At 45.1% G+C, this 22,416-nt stretch overlaps 1 protein-coding gene across 6 annotated transcripts in view; it reads right to left on the reverse strand.

Annotated features, from left to right (window-relative positions):
- Nucleotides 1-6,694: 6,694 nt before the first annotated feature.
- arhgap18 (Rho GTPase activating protein 18) overlaps nt 6,695-22,416 on the reverse strand; it is a 183,973-nt gene continuing 168,251 nt past the window's right edge. For 5 of the 6 annotated variants that reach the window (XM_038799804.1, XM_038799803.1, XM_038799802.1 and 2 more), the window contains one exon: nt 6,695-7,765. In XM_038799804.1, the coding sequence (XP_038655732.1) occupies nt 7,662-7,765 (104 nt within the window). In that variant the 3' untranslated portion in view covers nt 6,695-7,661. Of the gene's footprint in view, nt 7,766-14,365; nt 15,494-22,416 lie in introns of those variants that run through there. The other variant, XM_038799801.1, reaches the window with a different exon arrangement.

The following is a 22,416-nucleotide window of genomic DNA, read 5'->3' on the forward strand; positions in this document are numbered from 1 at the left end:
TCCCTTAGTATTTACATTATGTAGAGTCTCAATTGAGTTTGCTTCTTTTGTGTGCAAGAATGTTGTGAAATGGTGTGAGATATGGTAGAAATACTTCAGTAAATGCCTCTTTCAAGTGAAAGCATTGCTTCTTCTGTTTGGGTGAGAGTTGGAATTTGCAAGAACTATTATCTATTATACTTAAGAAACCCATGTCTTTAAAAGACCAAAATGTACCATGTTAGAGTCATCTTCATCTGACTGCATTATTGTAGTACCCTCAATAACGACATGAGAGTGTGGAATGGTAAATGAAGGCTTCAATAAGCAGAGAACTAGCCAGCTACAGAGACTTGTGCTTACTGAGTGCCGCCTACAGGGCGTCACCTTATATACGGCATCCTGGTGGGCGGAGCCGGAGGTGGAGACCCCAGGGTTCCAAAACCCGGTCTTAAAGGGGCATCACCTACATGGAGTTAAGGGTACAGTAACCATTCATCACATTCACCCCCTGTTTAAAAACAAAAGCAAAGTCCATCGGGGGTGAAGTGGAATTACATGTCTATTATTTTCGGCGGCCTGATCGTCCTCATCGACCTTCTCAGCTCGGGCGGTGGTGCGGCGTACACGGATGTCTTTGGTGAGGGTACATCTGGGAGCACAGTGGTCGGAGCTTTCATCCGGGTCGGAATTAGGGGACAGGGGGAATAGCTGAGGGAATAGCTGGGGCTGGGGGTAGCGGTGCAGGCGCCGGTGGGGAGTGTGGAGGGGAGGCGCTGGGGGGGGGGTGGTCGGTGTCTACTGGCGGTGTGGGAGAACCAGGGGGTGCCAGATCCCGTAGGGGAACTGCGAGGGGGGGGGGGGGTGTCAGTGGGGGAACCAGTGGGTGCCAGATCCCAGAAGGAGACCGTGTCTTGCCTTCCGTCGGGGTGCACGACGTAGGCATATCGAGGGTTCGCATGTAGCAGTTGGACCCTCTCGACCAGGGGTTCCGTCTTGTAGCTCCTCGCATGCCTCCGGAGAAGAACAGGTCCCGGAGTCGTCAACCATGGTGGAAGCAAAATCCAGAGGCGGACTTCCTGAGGAAGACAAACAATTGTGTGGGGTCTCATTCATGGCCGTGCAGAGGAGCGACCTAATGGAGTGGCGGGCATCGGGTAGGACCTCCTGCCAGCGGGTGGTTGGGAGATTTCTCAACCGTAGGGCCAGAAAGACAGCCTTCCAAACTGTTGAATTCTCCCTCTCCACCTGCCCGTTTCCCTGCGGGTCATAACTGGTAGTCCTGCTCGAGGTGATGCCCTTGCTCAGCAGATACTGACGCAGTTCATCGCTCATGAACGATGTACCCCGGTCGCTGTAGATATAAGCAGGGAAACCAAACCGGGTGAAGATGCTCTGCATTGCCTTTATCACGGTGGCCGAGGTCAAGTCGGGTCAGGAGACGGCGAATGGGAAGCGGGAGAACTCATCGATGATGGTTAGGAAGTAGATATTGCGGTTGGTGGACGGGAGGGGGCCTTTGAAGTCCATGCTTAGTCGCTCAAAGGGCCCCGAGGCCTTTACAAGGCGAGCCTTGTCTGGCCGGTAGAAGTGCGGTTTGCACTCCGCGCAGATCTGGCAAGCCGTGGTCATGGCCTTGACCTCCTTGGTGGAGTAAGGTGGTTTGCTCGACTTGATAAAGTGGACGAGCCAGGTAACCCCCGGGTGACAGAGATTATTGTGGATAGCCCACAGGCGATCCTCCGGCGTGCTGGCGCACGTGCTGCGGGACAGGGCATCTGGGGGCTCGTTGAGCTCCCCTGGACGATACTTAATATCGTACGCGTAGGTGGGGAGTTTGATCCTCCACCTCAAGATTTTATCATTTTTAATTTTGGCCCGTTGTGCGTTATCAAACATGAGGAAAGGGATGGTTTTGTCAACCACGTGCATAGCGGCCTTGATGATGTCACCTTGATGTGACTGAAGGCCGACCGGGCCTCAGCCATCAGGGGAAATATCGTTGTCTTTATGAGTGACCGGGCTTTGTCCGCAGATTGGGGGAGTAACTGGGTGTAATAGGAGAAAAGCCCCAAGCACCGTTTGAGGGTCTTGAGGCTACGGGGGAGGGGGAGTTCCTTAAGGGGGTGCATGCGGTCAGGGTTGGGACCTAGGACCCCGTTTTCCACGGCGTAGCCGAGGATGGCTAGTCGGGTTGTGTGGAAAACGCATTTTTTCTTGTTGTAGGCCAGGTTGTGGGCCCGGGAGGTCTGGAGCAACATTTCAAGGTTCGCGTCATGGTCCTGCTGATCATGGCCGCAGATGGTGACATTGTCCAAGTACAGGTAAGTAGCCCGCAGGCCATACTGGTCCACCATTTGGTCCATCGCCATCTGGAAGACGGAGACCCCATTTGTGAAGCCGAAGGGGACCCTGAGGAAGTGGAAAAGCTGGTCGGCTGCTTCGAAAGCAGTATAGAGGCGGTCTTCCAGTCAGATAGGGAGCTGGTGGTAGGCAGATTTTAGGTTGACAGTGGAGAATACGCGGTATTGAGCGATCCGATTGACCATCTCTGCTATGCGGGGAAGGGGGTACGCATCGAGCTGCGTGAAATGGTTTATGGTTTGGCTGTAGTCCACAATCATCCGTTTCTTTTCTCCGGGCCGTACTACCACCACTTGTGCTGTCCAGGAGCTGTTGCTAGCCTCAATGCCCCCCTCCTTCGGTAAACACTGGACCTCTGACTTGATAAAAGTCATATCTTGGGCACTGTACCGCCGGCTCCTGGTGAGGGGGTGAGGTTCATGAATAGTGAGGAGGGTGCAGCTTTCAGTGTTGCAAGGCTGCATACAGTGAGGGGGTTCAAGGGTCTGCCGAAGTTCAGGGTCAGGCTTCGGTGGCTGCATTGGAAATCCAGACCGAGCCGCAGGGGGGGCGCAGAGGTGAGGGAAAATATAGGGCTTGAAACGAGCATATTTGGCGCCCTGGATCGCGAGATTCGCAATACAATACCCTTCGGTTAGGACCGAGTGGGACCTGGAGGTGAGAGCTATGGTTTGGGAAGCAGGATAGGTGCGCAAAGAGCAGCGCCTTACCGTTTCTGGATGGACAAAGCTCTCCGTGCTCCCGGAGTTGAAGAGGCAGGGAGTGTCGTGCCCGTTGATCTGGACCTGCATCATGGAATTCCGCAGGTGCTTTGGCCGTGATTGGTCGAGGGTGATCGCTCCCGGTTGCGGGTCATCTGAGTCCTCAGCCGAGTCGGATTCACAAAATGGTTGCCGCCGTCGGTCGCACGTGTCGAGTTTAGAAGATGCCTGCCGTCAAGATGGCCGCCCCATGACTCGTACGAAGCCGATGATGCGTCAGAAAGGGGCGTGTCCGGCCGGTGCGCAGCCGCGTTGTGGGGCCTGCGGGCCTGTGAGCTCGATTTTCGGGCCTGGTAATCTTTTTGTTTCCGGGCCTTGGGCCTGGCCAGGCAGACCCTCGTGAAATGCCCCTTCTTTCCGCAGTCGCTGCAGACGGCAGAGCGGGCTGGGCAGCGTTGGCGTGGATTCTGGCCCTGCCCACAGAAATAGCACGGTGTGCCCCCAGTCTGGGCGGGTCGCTGCGTGGCGCAGGCCCGTAGCATGGCTGAGTCTGGGGAAGTCCAAGTGGGCTCGCAGGGCCCGCAGGGCACATGCCTAGGTTGTGGCGGACCACTTCCAGAGAGGTGGCGAGTGTTACCGTGTCCTGAAGGTCTTTAGCTCCATTTTCGAGAAGTCGCTGCCTGATATAGGTTGAACGGATGCCGGACACGAAGGCATCTCGGACGTGCAGGTTCATGTGGGCTTCCCCTATCACATCCTGATGGTTGCAGTTCCTGGCGAGCATGGTCCACGTACTCATCCAGCATTTCCCCTGAGCGCTGCCGGCAGGTAGAGAGCAGGTGCCGTGCATGTACCTCATTTATGGGTTTGACGAAACGCTTTCGCAGGATCTTGATTGCCTCGTTGTAAGTGGTCACCTTCTCATAGAACATAGAACATTACAGCACAGTACAGGCCCTTCAGCCCTCGATGTTGCGCAGTCCTGTGAAACTCCTCTAGAGTCCCTCTACGCTATTCCCTTATCGTCCATATGCCTATCCAATGACCATTTGAATGCGTTTAGTGTTGGCGAGTCCACTACTGTTGCAGGCAGGGTATTCCACGCCCTTACTACTCTCTGAGTAAAGAACCTACCTCTGACATCTGTCCTATATCTATCTCCCCTCAATTTAAAGCTATGTCCCCTTGTGCTGGACATCACCATCCGAGGAAAAAGGCTCTCAATGTCCGCCCTATCTAATCCTCTGATCATCTTGTACGTCTCAATTAAGTCACCTCTTAATCTTCTTCACTCTAATGAAAACAGCCTCAAGTCCTTCAGCCTTTCCTCATATGATCTTCCCTCCATACCAGGAAACATCCTTGTAAATCTCCTCTGTACCCTTTCCAATGCTTCCACATCCTTCGTATAATGTGGCAACCAGAACTGCACGCAATACTCTAAATGCGGCCACACCAGAGTTTTGTACAACTGCAACATGACCTCATGGCTCCGAAACTCAATTCCACTACCAATAAAAGCTAACACACCGTACGCCTTCTTAACAACCCTCTCAATCTAGGTAGCAACTTTCGGGGATCTATGGACATGGACACCGAGATCTCTCTGCTCGTCCACACTACCAAGAATCTTACCATTAGCCCAGTACTCTGTCTTCCTGTTATTCTTTCCAAAATGAATCACCTCTCACTTTTCTGCATTAAACTCCATTTGCCACCTGTCAGCCCAGCTCTGCAGCTTATCTATGTCCCTCTGTAACTTGTAACATCCTTCTGCACTGTCCACAACTCCACCGACTTCTCGATCATGCCGGAGATTCTATGGCTCACCTGGGCGTGGAGTAGGCGCAGCTTGCGAGCCCCTTCAACGGGAGCTGCTGAGGATTCCAGGTAGGCCTTGAAGCAACGGAGGCAGTACTTAAAATTTTTTGGCCTCCGGTGTCCGTTGTTTCAGGTTGAGCCTTTCTGGCTTGAGACTGGCGTCTATCCTAACGTTCTTCTGCTTATTAAATTGTAGTACCCTCAATAACGACACGAGAGTGTGGAATGGTAAATGAAGGCTTTAATAAGCAGAGAACTAGCCAGCTACAGAGACATGTGCTTACTGAGTGCTGCCTACAGGGCGTCACCTTATATATGGCTCCCTGGTGGGTGGAGCCGGAGGCGGAGTCCCCCAGGGTTCCAAAAGCCGGTCTTAAAGGGGCATCACCTACATGGTGTTAAGGTTATAGTAACCATTCATCACAATTATGAATTTTAAAGTGGAAAAGTGCTACTTTGGGACCATTGTAACTGCTAATTCTTTGGATTCTAAAAATTATAGTGGACTTTCAAATACCACTTTTAGTAGGGACGAATGCATACCTTCTAAATGTTAGCTCAATTTAACTTCACTGGGGATTTTTTTTTGTTTTATTTTTTTATAAATTTAGAGTACCCAATTATTTATTTCCAATTAAGGGGCAATTTAGTGTGGCCAATTCACCTACTCTGCACATCTTTTTGGGTTGTGGAGACGAGACCCACATAGACACGGGGAGAATGTGCAAACTCCACAAGGACAGTGACCCGAGGCCAGGATCAAACCAAATTCCTCACCGCCGTGAGGCAGCAGTGCTAACCTCTGTCCGAGGTGAGAAGACTCATGGATGGCCTTCCAGTCCCACCACTGACTGGCCAATTAATGCCTCATCCCACTGCCACTGGTATTAAACCAGCAGGAGGCCTGCCTGTCACCACATGTAAGAAGTCTTACAACACCAGGTTAAAGTCCAACAGGTTTGTTTCAAACACGAGCTTTCGGAGCACTGCTCCTTCCTCAGGTGAATGGAGAATGGTGAAGCAATAAACCGGGAGGAAATGGTTGTGAACCAGGTGCAACACCAACCAGAAGGCTGACATGGATGGTATGAGAGTGTGAGGCTGCTTTGGCCGCAGGCAAATAAGGGTGTTACACACTGGGCCATTTACTAGGCCCCAGTCAGAAACAAAGAACGCACAACTCGTGGATTGGCAGAACTAATTAAACAGAAGAAAGACAAAGAGAAAAAATCAGCTATTGTACAACACTATAAGACATTATACGAATAGTAATATATTTCCATTATGTGTTCAAGACAAATAAAAATTGATTTTTTGGAAACTGCCATTAATTTGCTAGTTTCTTTGTTCTCTTATTATAGAAGTTTTTTGCTAAATGACTGTTTTCCTTTTAAAACACTTTCGCAAATCTCAAATCTGAAATGTTTAATCATTCATAAATGTTGACCTCTCCCACACCACAGTTTGAGAATGGTAAAAAAAATAGCTTATATTGATCAATACAGAACACTTGCTTTAACAAACATCCAGTAAACAACCAATGTATTATCTGCTTTTACTATCCCTCTGAATTTGAATAATGGGTGTGTTGAATATCTGGCTAGTACAGTTTCTGTGAGATCTCACATTTAACATTTTATTTATTTTTTCTTTATTTGATTTAAATTGATCAAAAGTTATATAAAGCTTAATGTATATGTTTTCAAAGAAATTATTACTCTGACTCTGTGACTTTGTAACAAGTCAATCTTGACTTTTTATTTTAATTATGATTTTGAGTAGATATAAATTGTTAGCAGAGTTAAATGAGTCGAGTTCTTCAGACCGTATGAAACTTTAACAAAACGTCTTTTAATGCCACATGCATGCGGGAGAACTAAACTCGGCAGCTGTAACTGCAGCTTGGTACAAGTCGCACTACTTGAACAAAGCCCTCGCGCAATTCTTTATACTGTTTCAGCTCGTTAGAGTAATTCAAAATGATTCAACTTGATACGAGTGATTTAAATAGTACATGCAACCGATTATCAGTACTGGCAGGGATTACAATCATTCTCGATTAGAAGACGCGGATACACTGTTTTACATACATTGCTCCTAATCATTTCAGAGATCTATCTTGTCCACCTGCTTTATAATACAAAAGACCGTGTCGAAACAATTGGTCCGTAATGGGGTGGTAACTACTCCATGTCCTTGATATTTGCATATAGCTCGCTGTACAATGTCTCTCCTAGACAGGCCGGAGCCAGGCTGATCACTTTCCTATTAGTTCCAGGGGCTGAAGTGGAAGATGTGTTACCTGTAGCATGCTGGCTTGTGCTATGCTAATTTGATACGGTTCTTGGAGAATGTCAGTTTAACCCTTTCCAGACAGGTTTTTCCCTGCTGCCCCAAGAGTACCTCCATGTCTCCATTTTCCTTACTACATTGATGTTTCAACATGTTTTATTAAAGAAAACAATACTTCCATTAAATGTAATTCATTGTACTGTGAAAGATTGCTTTACTTTATATATTGAAAATTGCTCTGATAAATAGCAGTGATAGGGCATGGTCAGACTGAATGTCACATAGCAGCAACATTCCAGAGAAAGGTTCTGCACCTGATCACATCATGTGGCTTCATCAGTTATTTCTCCACTCCTATAACAAGAAGTCATGTTTAGATTCCTAGTTAACAGAAATCTCCTTGATCTACCACAAATGAAGATCTATGATTTTCATGCGGCACGGTGGCACAGTATTTAGCATTTCCGCCTCACAGCTCCAGGGGCCTAGGTTCGATTCCAGCCTTCAGTGACTTTCTGTATGGAGTTTGCACCTTCTCCTCATGTCTGCACTGGTTTCCTCCGGCTGTTCGGGTTTCCCATGAAGGTCTGCAAATATAGCACCTATGACTGAAAGCAAATTGGCTGTTCAGAGTACTTTCAAAGCCACAGCACTCCTTCCAAATCCAGCGCCATTTCCTTCTGACTGAAATAGGCTGCATAGTCAAATGTTGCCACCTTTGCATCCTGAGCATTTTATATGACTTAGAGATCAGATAAGGTGGGTGCGGTGACATCAGGAAAAAGAACATAGGCCAAATATTTCCTCAGATCTCCACCAGGAGGTGTGACAGAAGCAGGATGTGTGAGCAATGCTAGATGTCAAAGAATGTTAAAGACTATACAGGGAGGTCATATTGCTTTCCAATTCTAAGGGTCTATCTGCTTAAAATGTAATTTGACTGTTCAGTCACCATAAGACAAGCCACCCTAGTAACAGGATTAAAAGTAAATGGTGTAGAACAATTATTGATGGATCATCAACATGAATATGATTGATTGTAATTTACATTCACTGTTATTCAGCTGCAATATCTTGTTTGTGATAGATTATCATAGAATTTACAGTGCAGAAGGAGGCCACTCAGCCCATTGAGTCTGCACCGGCTCTTGGAAAGAGCACCCTACCCGAGGTCAACACCTCCACCCTATCCCCATAACCCAGTAACCCCACCCAACATTAAGGGCAATTCTGGACACTAATGGCAATTTATCATGGCCAATCCACCTAACCTGCACACCGTTGGACTGTGGGAGGAAACCGGAGCACCCGGAGGAAACCCACGCACACACGGGGAGAACGTGCAGACTCCGCACAGACAGTGACCCAAGTCGGAATCGAACCTGGGACCCTGGAGCTGTGAAGCAATTGTGCTAACCACAATGCTACCGTGCTGCCCAAATATGTTGTCCCCGAATATCACTCCACGCCGCCCTCAACACTTCCAAGTTGAGAAACGTACTGCAGGCTATGAAATTCTACAAATTGCACATGCTCAGAATGCATGTTTAGTAGCTCCCTTCAATTATTCAGGAGTCATCTAATTGAAATATTAATAAATATGATTGAAAGGCACATAAAGGCAAAAATAATGGGTAAACTTTTTTAAAAAATGTCGAGTACCCAATTATTTTTTCCAATTAAGGGACAATTTAGCGTGGCCAATCTACCTATCATGCACATCTTTTGGCTGCGGTAGTGAAGCCCACGCAGACACAGGGAGAATGTGCAAACTCCACCCAGGGCCGGGATTCGAACCCGGGTCCTCAGCACTGTAGGCAGCAATGCTCACCACTCTGCCACCGTGCTGCCCAATAATGGGTAAACTTAATCACTATTGCGAAAGCTTCATGGAGGCTCAACCAACTGCTTAGGCAGATACAAATGAACCCATTTGAAAAACAGCAGGAACCTCAGTGTCCCGGACAAATGTATCCCTCAACCAACATCACTGAAACAGATTATCTAGCCATTCTGTAATATGCTCTTTGTGGTTCTTACTATGCACAAATTGGCTTCTGTATTTAACTACATAGCAACAGTGATTGAATTTCAGACGTAATATGTTGCCTAGAGGATATTTCAAGGATGTGCTACTGTGCTTTATACAGTGAAAATGCTTTATTTATTATAATGATACTGTTGAGAATGATGTAACTAATTTGGTGAAGATTAAAAGAGGGTCAGATAGGAAGTATTTTCTCCCCAGATTTATTCAGTTGAAAAGTAAAAATATCTTTTAGAGAGATTGAAGACCTTCCTGGATTATTAGTTGAAGGTTTCACTGCAGCATGGTGGCACAGTGGTTAGCACTGCTGTCTCATAGCACCAGGGACCAGGGTTCGATTCCCATCTCGGGCGACTGTGTGGAGTTTGCACTTTCTCCCAATGTGTGGGTTTCCTCCGATGCTCTGGTTTCTTCCCACGGTCCAAAGATGTGGTTAGGTGGATTGGCCATGCTAAATTGCTCCTTAGGATGACATTACAGGGTAGGGGATAGGGCCTAGGTCGAGTGATCTTTCAAAGTGTCGGTACAGATTCGATGGCCGAATAGCCTCTTTCTATACTGTAGAGAGTCTATGAAGATATGCCCATGATGACGTTCTGATTGCCGACTCTGAAGAGAAACTCCAAAAAGGTTTTGGATAGAGTGCTGAGTGAACACGAGGAGAAAGGACTGAGAATAAATTGTAAGAAAATAAAATGTCCAGTCGTGTCCAAAAGAACAGGTAGACAGATTCTGTTACCCTGGAAGTATGTGAACATGGGACGGAAAGTGTGATCAAGAAATAAGACCAAGGATTGGAATCGCCAAAAAATTCCTAAGACTATCATCAATGCAAAATTAACCATGAAAAGAAAGCTGAAAATGTTCCATCGCACCAATTTTGACATACCAAAGTGAACGTTGAATGATCAGTGACACAGTACAGCCTCCCAGCTGTGTCTTGGCAGTGGAAGATGGGGTGCTGCTCACTGCTTATTGGATTCTCTGCTCCTGCTGCTGTCAATGGGAATTCCCATCGAAGCCACGCCATGCCCCTGGGAAACCAGCAGGAGGGGAAAGCTCTGCAAGCAGGACCAGAGAATCCCACCCGTGTGAACAGCCAGGGAATACCAGCCACAGAGGAAAATTGAGGCTGTAGAGCTGTGTTTGTGAGGGGAATAATGAAGATATCTTGGACAAGTCACATGACCATTAAAGAGGTGGCAGTAAGATCTGAGACCCTGATGCCAAAAGAACTCAGCTGACCAAGATCAGGAAGAGGCAGTTGGAATTTCTTGGACACGTAATAAGAAATCGTGATTTAGAAAGTCTGATGCTGATGCAAGTAAACGTGATTGAGGTAGAGAATGAACAATCTTTCTAAAGAACCTGGCAAACTGGATGAATGTAACAAAGATAATCAATGAACATGGAGTATCATAGTCGCCGACACCCTCTTTGAGCATGGTACCTGACGAGAGAGATTGTAGAAAAGAGAGACATGTTACCCAAGATTTGCACTCATAGGCTGCAATTTTCTGGCCGTTCATGCCAATGGGATAGTCCACTCCTGCAGTCGGCGCACCCCTGCCGCGGGTTATCCGGCAGTGAGAGATGCATTCAACGAGAAACCCCTTTGTCAATGACAGGACCAGAAGATCCCACCAGCGGCCAATGGCGGGCCACCTCTGCCGTGGCAAAACATGCAACAGGTTGTGAAGAAAATCTGGCTCCTAAGCACAAATGTAATAATGTCCAATTTCAAACCAACATAATAATCTACTCCTGCATGAGTAATATTAGTCAAGACAAAAGGTTTCGGCAATATGTCTCTCTTTTCAGAAACATCAAGTTGTGTACTACCGAGTGACTGTTTATTATAATGATATCAAAAAAGACACAAGGAATAAGATTTACTTTGTTTATTAATAGACAAATCAAGTCTAAAGAATACGTTGAGCATTTTATTATAGTGGACAGGGAAACTTTCTCCCTTATGCAAACACAGACTGCAACTGTGAGGGCAGGATCTGGGGACCCGTGCCCAAACTGCACCACGGCAGATGGTGAAATTTGAATTTTTAAAAAAATCTGGAATTAAAAGTCTAATGATGACCATGAATTGTCATTAAAAAAATCACGTTCACTAATGCCCTTTATTCCTTCCTTTAGGGAAGGAAATCTTACCCTACATGCGACTCAGATCCGCAGCAATGTGGTTGACTCTCAAATGCCCTCTGAAATGGAGGGAAGTTAGGGATGGGCACTAAATGTTGGCCCAGCCAGTGACACCCACATCCCGTAAAAAAGGAATTTAAAAATAAAATGAATGTCTAGTGACTAAATATTGGATATTTTATTATATTATCGACTATGCAATATTTTATCCCGATATGCACAGTGCATGTTGTTAGGGTGGTGCATTATTATTGTATTGCCTACTTGTTGAAATTGAAAGGTAGCAATGCTATGTGACAAAATATTTGTTTGTTTCAGTGTTGATTACATTAGAATCTATAGAAAGATTCTCCACATACAATGCACTCTTACTAAAAGCCTTCAATGACAAATGCAACAACATTGCAACAAATAGATCATATATATTTTTATTTACAGGACTAGAAAATGTAACTGTACAGTTTGAAAACTGAAAATGTATTAAAACAGTATAAAACAATCAGTTAATTTTGAACATATTAAACAAAAGCAAAATCTAAAACAATTCAATAATTTGTTTATTTTTTTAAATCACATATAAATCCTCTTCAAAGCAGTACCATTGAATCAGTATGATGGAGCCTCTTTAAAGCATGTTATTTTTGTTATAAACATCCCATGAGAATAATTGTAGAATATTTACTAAATTCTACATGTCATTGGTATTGCAGCACAGGAGATCATTTTGATAAATCAGTTGAGTTACTTCATTCTTATTTAATCTGTCTCCCGTTTCTACTTTTATAAAACTTCCATCATATTTATTTTTGCTGCAAACTTTTAGTCAAAGCATTGACGTCTTTAGGTTGCATGGAAATAAATCTACATATTTCTGTTTGCAATATTAACACGGTATGTTCATGTAAAATTTCTTTGCTATTTAATTGACATTAACCTGCTTATTTTAAGTCTATTAATACCTCTGAAATAAAAGTGCCGGAAGCAAGTACAAAGCCATATTGGGTGCCTGCGGGCTTACTAAAGTCAAGGGGAGAAGCAAGCCATTCAACCGAGCCAGTTCAGGTTACGAGTTGTGCTTCACTCGTGCATAAAGTTAGTCTTGTATATCCATCGCTTTCTTGAATTATGGTGATGAGGTCCAAGGCCCAGTTCAGCAATTGCCTTTAGCCTTCGGCTATTGAACATGCATGATAATGGGCCTAACCAACGTCAAAAGAATTTCCAAAGTTCTGAAGAAGAGTCCAAAGGACTCCAAAAATTAACTCTCTTTCTCTCTTCACAGATGCCACCAGTGCTGCTGGGTTTTTCCAGCATTTTTTATTTTATATCAAAAGAGTTTCCCTCTACATGAGAGATTTTCTTCATCTAATTGCTCCTAATTTGTCTGTGATATAACTTGTAAGGTATTTTCAAACATGTTCTTAGAGAAGTTTGGAGTTCATTTGTGTTTTGGTAATGTGCTACATGACTGACTGATACTACTAAGCAATGTTCCCTGTAATTTTTCCAGCCATGTGTCTGACAAATGTTGTTTTCTGTGCTAATATCTGGGTATCGTACAGATGTGCACCATCAGTACAAACAAAAACCTGAGCAGGATTCTCCGGTCTCACTGCTGCATGTTTCCCAGCATGCCTTTGGCTGATGACAGCTTTCTCTGCTGTCACTGCTGTCAATGGGAATTCCCAATGAAGATACCCCATGCTGCCGGGAAACCCGTGGGCGGAATGCACTGTTGGTGGGACCAGAGAATCCAGCGAGGGTTGGAGAATTCCAGCTCATAAGTATGGTTGAAGAACAAAGAATCACCCCCCCCCCCCCCCCCCCCCCCAGCCATTGAAACGATAATATGTTAGTCCACAAACCACTAGACTTAATTTACCAGTATGGCATTTTAACCCACGCGATCTTGATTTTACGTTCAATAGCATAACCACTATACTACCATATATGGAAGGCATTTCTTAGTTATTATATTGTAGCTTGTATTTTATTTGTTTGGCAGAAGAGTTGAATTGGTAGTGATGTTCAGGACAAGGATGTTTTGGTTAAATTTGACAAGCTGAAAAAAGAAACAGCTAAGGAGGCTTGCCTTTTGAATTGATAGTAAATGCGGGGAAGACAGCTTCAACCTCTTGAGCTTATTGGTGTGCTGTTTCTGTAACACTGAGTAAAAGAGCTCAATAATGTCTTCACATCATCACATGTAATCAGAGAGGTTGGGTCTTGTGAACTGGAGGAGGAAGGTCAGAGAGTCACATTATCCCTGAAAATTGTGTGAATATTGAAGGGGGAAATTAAATCATGGAAGATGGGTCAAACAATGTTGTAGTGAAGAGAGAATGGAATCCCAGGAGGAAGAACGACCGTTGAGGTCAGATTTGGGGAAGTAGTGACATTTATTCCCCCTACAGCTTTTTAGAATAATTAATGAATTGTGAAGTAATAAAGTGATTCACCATTTTTAAAGTAAACAAGGGGCGGTATGGTGGTGCAGTGGTTAGCACGACTGCCTCACGGCGCGAAGGACCCGGGTTCGATCCTGGCCGTTTGCACATTCTCCCCGTGCCTGCGTGAGTGTCTGTGTAAGTAAATCAAGTCTCTCAAAGCACACAAAAATGAATTGAGGAGAGATAGTGTTTGCAATATGCACTGTTTAAACTGTTCCATGAGATACCCTCAGAAGAACCTTTGCATTATTATTTGGAAGTCTGGGATAGGATTCCAAAACATTTCACAAACTCCCTAGATATGACCTTCTGTTTCTAATGTGTCGAATATCTTTGGGATCAATCTTCCTTTAATAATTCTACGAAACCAGTGGAAGCAGGATTACTGCACAGTACAGTGATACAGTGGCACGGTGGTTCAATTCCGGCCTTGGGTGACTGTGTGGAGTTTTAATGTTCTCACCGTGTCTGCATGGGTTTCCTCCGGTTTCCTTCCACAATCCAAAGACGTGCAGATTAGGTGGATCCGCCATGCTAAAATTGCCCCTTAGTGTCCAAAGACGTGCAGGTTACGTGATGTTACAGGGGTAGAGCAGGGGAGTGGGCCTAGGTAGGGTGCTCCTTCAGAGGGTCGGTGCATAATCAATGGGCTGAATGGCCTCCTGCGCTGTAGGGATTCCACGGTTCTACAAGATCAGTGGTATCGACTGTTCCAAAATTTATTTTACTAACCCTTAATAACAACTCTTTCAACTTATGTTCAGCTGACTGCTTCCCCACGCCCACACACTATTTCCCACTCACCCCTGGAAATATTGAGCGGAAGGGTCAAGGCAGCAAGCAAAGAGATGAGAGGGAGAGTTGGGTAGGGAGGCAGTGAACAGGGGAGTTGGGGAGAGAAGTGGCCATTGGAGGGAGAGCAGAATGGTTAGTGAGCAGGAGAGACGGAGAGTGGGCCTCAAGAACTAATGCAGTGATTCAGGCTCCAGGAACTGCCAAGAGTGAATTTTGGCTTTTAATTATATCTGATTAATCATATCAGGCTTGACTCTAATCTGTTCATTTACGTCACGCCAGTCTATCAGTTCTACACTGCTGGATTAGAGTGGCAGGAAACCTCATCTAACCATCAGGATATGTACAGTTGTACTAATTAAGTGTGTAGCACTTGATGGACTGTTGTGTGGCAACGCAGGCATGCAGCTTAGAGGGAACACTGCCATCAAATAATCTGTTTTCCAACAAAATTTTGTTTCTGTTGATGTGAATGATTTTTTTTATGTTCTTATCATACTATGACATGCTTTCTTCCAATTTCATATCCTTAAAAGAATACAAATCCAATAAATCTGAATTTTAAAAATGATAATACAGGGATTTGCTCTTTCAGTACCTGACCCTGTTTCAAGTTCAGTTTTGCTCTTGAATTTGACATTGCTGATCGACATTGTTTTCTCTTCTGGTCGCCTGTAATAAAATTCCAGTAGCGGCATAATGGGTCTGTGTGGTTGGTGTCACTTCCTTAGCTGTACAGGGCCTGTTGTATCCACTATATCCTAATCATGCTGCCCATCTATTAATAAAGGAACCTCATTGACACCGAGGCTTTATAACCCACTCTGCATCTGGATTAAGTTGGTATAGGTCTTTCATATAAGTATCATCATCCAGGCAGCGTTCTCCTAAAAGCAAAACATTATTTGAAAAGCTAAATTGATACTGACATTGCTTACATATAACCTTAGTTACATTTTAAAGCCACAAATACTTCTAATCTACTTCCAGTATCAAAAAGTCAATAGCTGTGGTGTTTTCCGAATAATCTCATATTGTTCCTGAAAGAGAATTCTGCTCAGATAAGCACTGGCATGGCAATTTTCCGTATGTTTTCTTTATCTGTACTATATTATCCCAGTGGCAAATGGTGCCCCAGCAGACGACAGCTCACTAGAGGATAAACTGAATTGACTTTGTTCCTTTTCCTTCTACTCTTACTGCCACGACAGAGAGATTTCACCCACAGCTTGCATTATACCAATAAGATTGGTTTAGAAACTACGAAAACACACTGGCAATATTTTGTGTCCAGATTTATATTCAAGGCTGCTTCTTCAACTACTAGGGTCGAGTGTAACAAAATGTTTCTTTTTCAGTGCACCAACCAACTGCACAATGAGAACCATGGAAATCAGTTACTGACAATAATTCTTCATGAACAGATATACAAGTACCCACCACAGAGAAGAGCATGTGAAAAGTGGGGTACAGTAACCACCAGCAAGGAGGTTAGGTGAAAAGAGGACCCAGAGACAGTATCCACCAGCTAGAAGAGTGGGTGTAAAGAGAATGCAGAGACAGTATCCATCACCAAGAGTATTCACCACCTAGAAGAGTTGGTGAAAAGAGGACCCAGAGACAGTATCCACCATCTCGAAGAGTGGGTGTAAAGAGGACGCAGAGACAGTATCCACCAGCTAGAAGAGTGGGTGGAAAGAGGACGCAGAGACAGTATCCACCACCTAGAGTATCCACCACCTAGAGGAGCAGGTGGAAAGAGGCCCAGAAGCAGAATCCGCCATCTGGAAGAGCAAATGGAAAGAGAGCCCAGAGATACTATCTACCATCTAGAAGAAGGGGTGGACAAAGTTTCAGTATCCATCACCTAGAAGATCAGGTGGCACGGTGACACAGTGGTTAGAACTGCTGCCTCACAGCGCCAGGTTCTCTGGTTCAATTCCAGCCTTGGGTGGCTGTCTACGTGGATTCTGAGGGGGCATATGAATGTGATGTATTAAATTATGAGGAGCATAGATAGAGTAAACAGGAAAACATATTTCCCCTTGGGGGAGGGATCAATGACCAAGGGGCGTAGATTTAAGGTAAGTGATAGGAGGTCCATTGGGGATGTGAGGAAAAGCTTTTTCACCCAGAGGGTGGTGAGAGTCTGGAACTCGCTGCCTGAAAGGGTGGCAGAGGCAGAGACCCTCATAAGATTTAAGTATTTAGGTGTGCACTTGTAATGCCAAGAGGAGATTAGTTATGTCCCTCTGAAATGTTTCCAATAATTTCCCTACCACTGTTGTGAGACTCACTGATCTGTAATTATGTGTTTTTTCCCTCCTTCCCTTTTTGAGCAATGGCACCACATGAGCTGTCCTTCAGTCCTCTGTCCCATTTCCTGTGGCCAGGGAGGATTTGAAAAATTGAATCAGAGCCCCTGAAATCTCTTCCCTTGCCTCAAACAGCAGCCTAGAACATCTTGAGTGTGATTCAGCGGCACACCCATCTTGGTGTCGGGAGAGGCCTCTCTTGAGATTTACGACGTTCGAAATGCCTCGCGTGATTACGTTAAATCTCGCGAGACCTCACGGTCTGGTCTCGCCCTCACTGGGGGTGATCCAGAACTGCATATTTAAGTGAGCTATTTAAAAATGCGTTCACGGGATTCTCCCAGCACTTGAACCTAACGGCTGGGCCTGGGAGACCACCCAAGGGTGCTGTATACTACTGGTTTCCATTAACGTAATTGCATCCACGGTCTCCCAGGCCATCAGAGATCCTCAGCGAGGTGGGGGGCAGGGCAGGTTGGCACCCTAGCACTCCCTCTGGCAGGGACACTGTTGGGGTGATAAGGTAGCAGTGCGAGGGTGCCCAGATGCCAGGTTGGCACTGCCAGGGATCGGACTCAGGGGGACCTTACTAGGTGGCTTGGTGTTCCCGGGGGCATTGCCGAGATGCGCATTGGTCCTCCAGAGTGTGTTCTTCCCGGCCTTGCTCTCACCAGATGGCTTTGATGTGTTGTGTTGATCAGAGAACAGCAAGCCTTGTAAACTATCAAAACTATTTATTTAATACTACAATTGCATTTGACACTTAACCTTAAGAACTAACAGTTGATTAAACACACATAAATTATATTCATCTAGTATCTAACTCACTAGCTCATTAACTAATAACACATTCCTCCTTTTTTCTATAGAAGGATTATTACATTTAAGATATTTTTCTTACATCCTTATAGCGTGCAGTATTAATCAAACATGCAGTACCGATGCCTACGGAACCTATTAACCCCCTATCTTTCTAATTCTCATCTTTAAGATAAATGGAGACCGTTAATAACAAATGTAGCAAAATTATTGTCTTGGCATTACAAGTGTTTGAGTAGTGGCTAACAATTTTTCGTTTTAAACTGTTCAAACTTTACAATCCATAACCTTGAGTAAGCACTCAGTCTTCACTGCGGTAATGGTCACATATTATTAAGGCATCAGTCCAATCAGTCAAAAGTTTGAATGGTTGAACCATGTTCATCGTCTGATTTGGTCTTTTCCTGTGCCTGTGATGTTGAGTTTGTATTTCTTGCCTTCACAACCGGTGTGGTATCTGGTTGAATACCAAGAGTCACCACTTCCCGACCATTGGAATGCTGTTGTTTCTTCAACAATATCCTGTTCTCCCTGACATTGGTGCCATTAGTTTTGAACTTGGCCTTGTCAACACAAGCATGTGCCTGTTCTACTTTGAATGGTAGTTGTGTTTCATGCACTGTGCTGCAGTTCCAGTTCCTTGTCTTGTTGTCAAGCATAACTGCACGTTCCAACACTTTCCTCTCATGCAAGTTCCATGTGTCATCAAATTGCCCAATGGTATCACGGACGTACCTCTGAGCAATGTATGTGGAACCCGAACCAGTGCACTCAGGATCAGGTCCTTGATGCGTTCTCGATTCAACTCGTCTACCATACATCCCTCAGGATTCTCTGATGTACCATCGAGCTCTGTAACATCAGTTCCTGTTCGATGTTCAAGTGTATGTTCGAACTCTTCATGTTCCACATCTGGAACCAACTTGTCCAAGAAGTCTTCATCTTCTTGTCAGCTGTTCATCATTGCTGTGCTCTCCTGTGACCTGTTCACTGTAGAACTACGAACATCAGCCTTTGTATAATCCTGTACAACTTGAATGCTACTAGCAGTGGCTACTTCAATAATTGCAAATAACGTGTCTTGACCTTCCTGGTCCTCTTGACATGATCCGATTCCTCATCAGTGTCTCTGCTGTAACCTACAGTGGTTAGACTCTCCCAATCTTCTTGTGCCGGCTCTTCAAATAAACATGCTAGACTTTCCCAATTTTCTCCTTGATCTGCCGCTGTACCTGTCGGATATACTCTCTGGACCAGATCCAATGCTGTACAAGCTTGCCCATCTATTCCTGATATCTGCTCATTGTTGACCACCTCAAAGCCTAGAGGCATTTCAATGTTGCCATGGCTCACCAACAGACAACATGTACCTTCCGAGATGACCGTGTTCCTATTGTAGTCCATCAGTTCACACCTAGATTGCACATGCGCAATGTGCATCCCTATGGTCGGTGTCTTTTTTGCTTGCAGCAATGAATTCCGCAAAATCATATTCACTTCGGCACTCGTATTAATGCTAAATGGTGTTGCTATGCCATTCAGATTGAGCTTCACAGTCCATCTCTGACTGATCTTTTATTGGAGAGGCGTATTGGATTCTTCACTTGAATCCTTTGGAGCAATCTCAGGTGACTGTCGCTACCAGAACGGTATACTCCTCTCCAAACTGCTCGTGTTCGCTGTCTTTGGTTGAGTTTTCCAACCCTTTTTCTTCTCTGTGGACACTGTTGATCTTCGTGTAGTCTGTGTAAGATTATTCCTTTTGTGGACTAACTGCTTCTTCCTTGCTGTTTACTGTCATGTCACTACTGCTGCACAAGTGTTCTTATGCTGCTGGTGGAGGTTCACTCCATTTTCTGCACTTTAAAACATTTTTTCCCATTACTGAGGACTATCCCTTTAAGGGGGCAGAGCCGCAACGTTCTGACGTCATCATATCAGCGACATCACCAGCACACTTCCAGTGCGCATGCGCAAAAATGATCGTCGGCCAGTGCGCTCTTTTTCCAACTGCGGGTCTCCTTTCGGGTCTTCTTCAATGTGCGCATGTGCAATCTGGTCCCGCACATGTCCGGAGCTTTCAAACTCTGTTTCGTGCGTTTACTTCAGGGTGCACTTGCACAAACTGGCCTTCACTCCCAGCGCACCGACTTTTGACCTGCGCCACAGCTCCAACAGACTCGCGAATCTTGATGCCACTTTCCCGATTCAACATTTTTAGTTGCTGTATTCGCATGGGCTATTTTAACAGAACCTTCCAGCATTACATTTTTTTGCTTTGGCCGTCTTTTCCTTGGCTTTTACTCTGTTGGAAGCCCACAATACTCATCAAATTTCTCCATGGCAATTAGAAACTGATTTTACTCATCCTTATTCTCAAGATACAATATGTTATACAGCTTTACAGCCAGAGGTCCAGCCAAATGTAAGAGGAGTGCTAGTTTTGCCGTTCTGAGGCATTTTCAAGCACAGCAGCACACAGAAAATTTTCAAACTGCTGCTTGAAGAATGCCGAGTTTCTATATATTCTACTGTCTGTAGTGAAATGATCCAGTTTCCGCAAAATCTCCATCGTGCTTCTTGGATGTTCTTTTAGATAGAACATAGAACATAGAACAGTACAGCACAGAACAGGCCCTTCGGCCCTCGATGTTGTGCCGAACAATGATCACCCCACTTAAACCCACGTAACCCGTATACCCGTAACCCAACAATCCCCCCATTAACCTTACACTACGGGCAATTTAGCATGGCCAATCCACCTAACCCGCACATCTTCGGACTGTGGGAGGAAACCGGAGCACCCGGAGAAAACCCACGCGCACACGGGGAGGACGTGCAGACTCCACACAGACAGTGACCCAGCCGGGAATCGAACCTGGGACCCTGGAGCTGTGAAGCATTGATGCTAACCACCATGCTACCGTGAGGCCCCCTAGTAGATGTAGATGTAGATGTAGAGGCTTGATTGCTTCGATCAATCATCGTGTATTTTTTCCATTTATGGTGTCTTCACGAATCTACCTATGCTAGTTTTTTAGGGACAAACACCTGGTACCACGTGTTGTTCTCTGCCTTGCTCGAACCAGATTTATTGGGACATCACGGTAACATAGTGGTTAACACAGTTGCTTCACGGCTCCAGGGTCCCAGGTTTGATTCCCGGCTTTGTTCACTGTCTGTGCGGAGTCTGCACGTTCTCCCTGTGTATGCGTGGGTTTGCTCCGGGTGCTCCGGTTTCCTCCCACAGTCCAAAGATGTGCAGGTTAGGTGGATTGGCTATGTTAAAATGCCCTTAGTGTCCAAAAAAAGTTAGTTGGGGTTATGGGGCTAGGGTGGAGGTGTGGGGATAGAGTGGAGTTGTGGGATATGGTGGAGGTGTGGGGATAAGGTGGAGTTGTGAGCTTAGGTAGGGTGCTCTTTCCAAGGGCTGGTGTAGACTCGATGGGCCGAATGGCCTCCTGCACTGTAAATTCTTTGAGATGGCTTTGATGTGTAGTGTTGATCAGAGAACCACGAGTCTTGTAAAGTAACAAAACTATTTATTTAACACTACAATTGCATTCAACACATCCTTAAGAACTAACAGTTGATTAAACACACATAAACTATATTCATCTAACTCACTAACTCATTCACTCCTCTCATGCTCTCTCACTATCTTCAGTACTCCTCGCTCAGCAACTGCTCCTACCACCTACTCCAACACTCTGTCCCACAAGTCTCTGTATCCTCTCTTATATACCTCTAGGGTCAGCTTCCTCTAGTGGCTGTCTGTATCCATTCCATTCATCCTTACATTCCCTCCATGTGTAATAATACCACACAGAGAATGAGGAATTAATAATGGTGAATAAGGAAATAGTGGGTGAATAGAACAGATATTTTGCAGTGGTGTTCATTGTAGAAGATACAAATAACATCTCAGATATATTTGGGAATCGGGTGGTGAAAGGAAGGGAGAAATGTATAATGATTATTGGAACTAAAAGATGACAAGTCTGCAGGTCATGATTGATATCATGTTTGTGTCTTAAAGGAAGTGTCTGCTCAGATAGTAGAATCAAGAAAGGTTCCATCAGATTGTAAAATAACAATGGGGTGGCATGTTGGCATACTGGTTAACACTGCTGCCTCACGGTGCGAGGGACCCAGGTTGAATTTCAGCCTTGGGAGTTAGTGAGGAGTTTGCACGTTCACCCAGTGTCTACGTGGGTTTAGGTGCTCCGGTTTCCTCCCACAGTCCAAATATGTGCAGGTTGGGTAGACTGCCCCTATGTGTCCAAAGATGTTCAGGTTAAATGGGGTTACAGAGATAGGATTGGGCAGTGGGCCTAGGTAGGGTGCTCTTTTAGAGGGCCGGTGCAGACTTGATGGGCTGAATGGCCTCCTTCTGCACTGTAGTGGTGCAATGGTTCTAAATAAATGTGACTTCTCTATTTCAGAAAATATGGAGGAACAAAGCAGGGAACTACAGGCTGGTTAACTAACATCGGTTGTAGGGAAATTGCTGGGATCCATTATTAAGGAGGTTATAGTGAGCATCTAGAAAATCTCAATGCAACCAGGCAGAGTCAACATGGTTTTGTGAAAAGGAAATCATGTTGACTAATTTATACAAGTTCCTTGAGAAAGTAACAAGCAACATGAATAAAGGGGAACCTGTGGATGTGCTG

This window comes from Scyliorhinus canicula, chromosome 6 (assembly GCF_902713615.1).
Source record: "Scyliorhinus canicula chromosome 6, sScyCan1.1, whole genome shotgun sequence".
Taxonomy (NCBI): domain Eukaryota; kingdom Metazoa; phylum Chordata; class Chondrichthyes; order Carcharhiniformes; family Scyliorhinidae; genus Scyliorhinus; species Scyliorhinus canicula.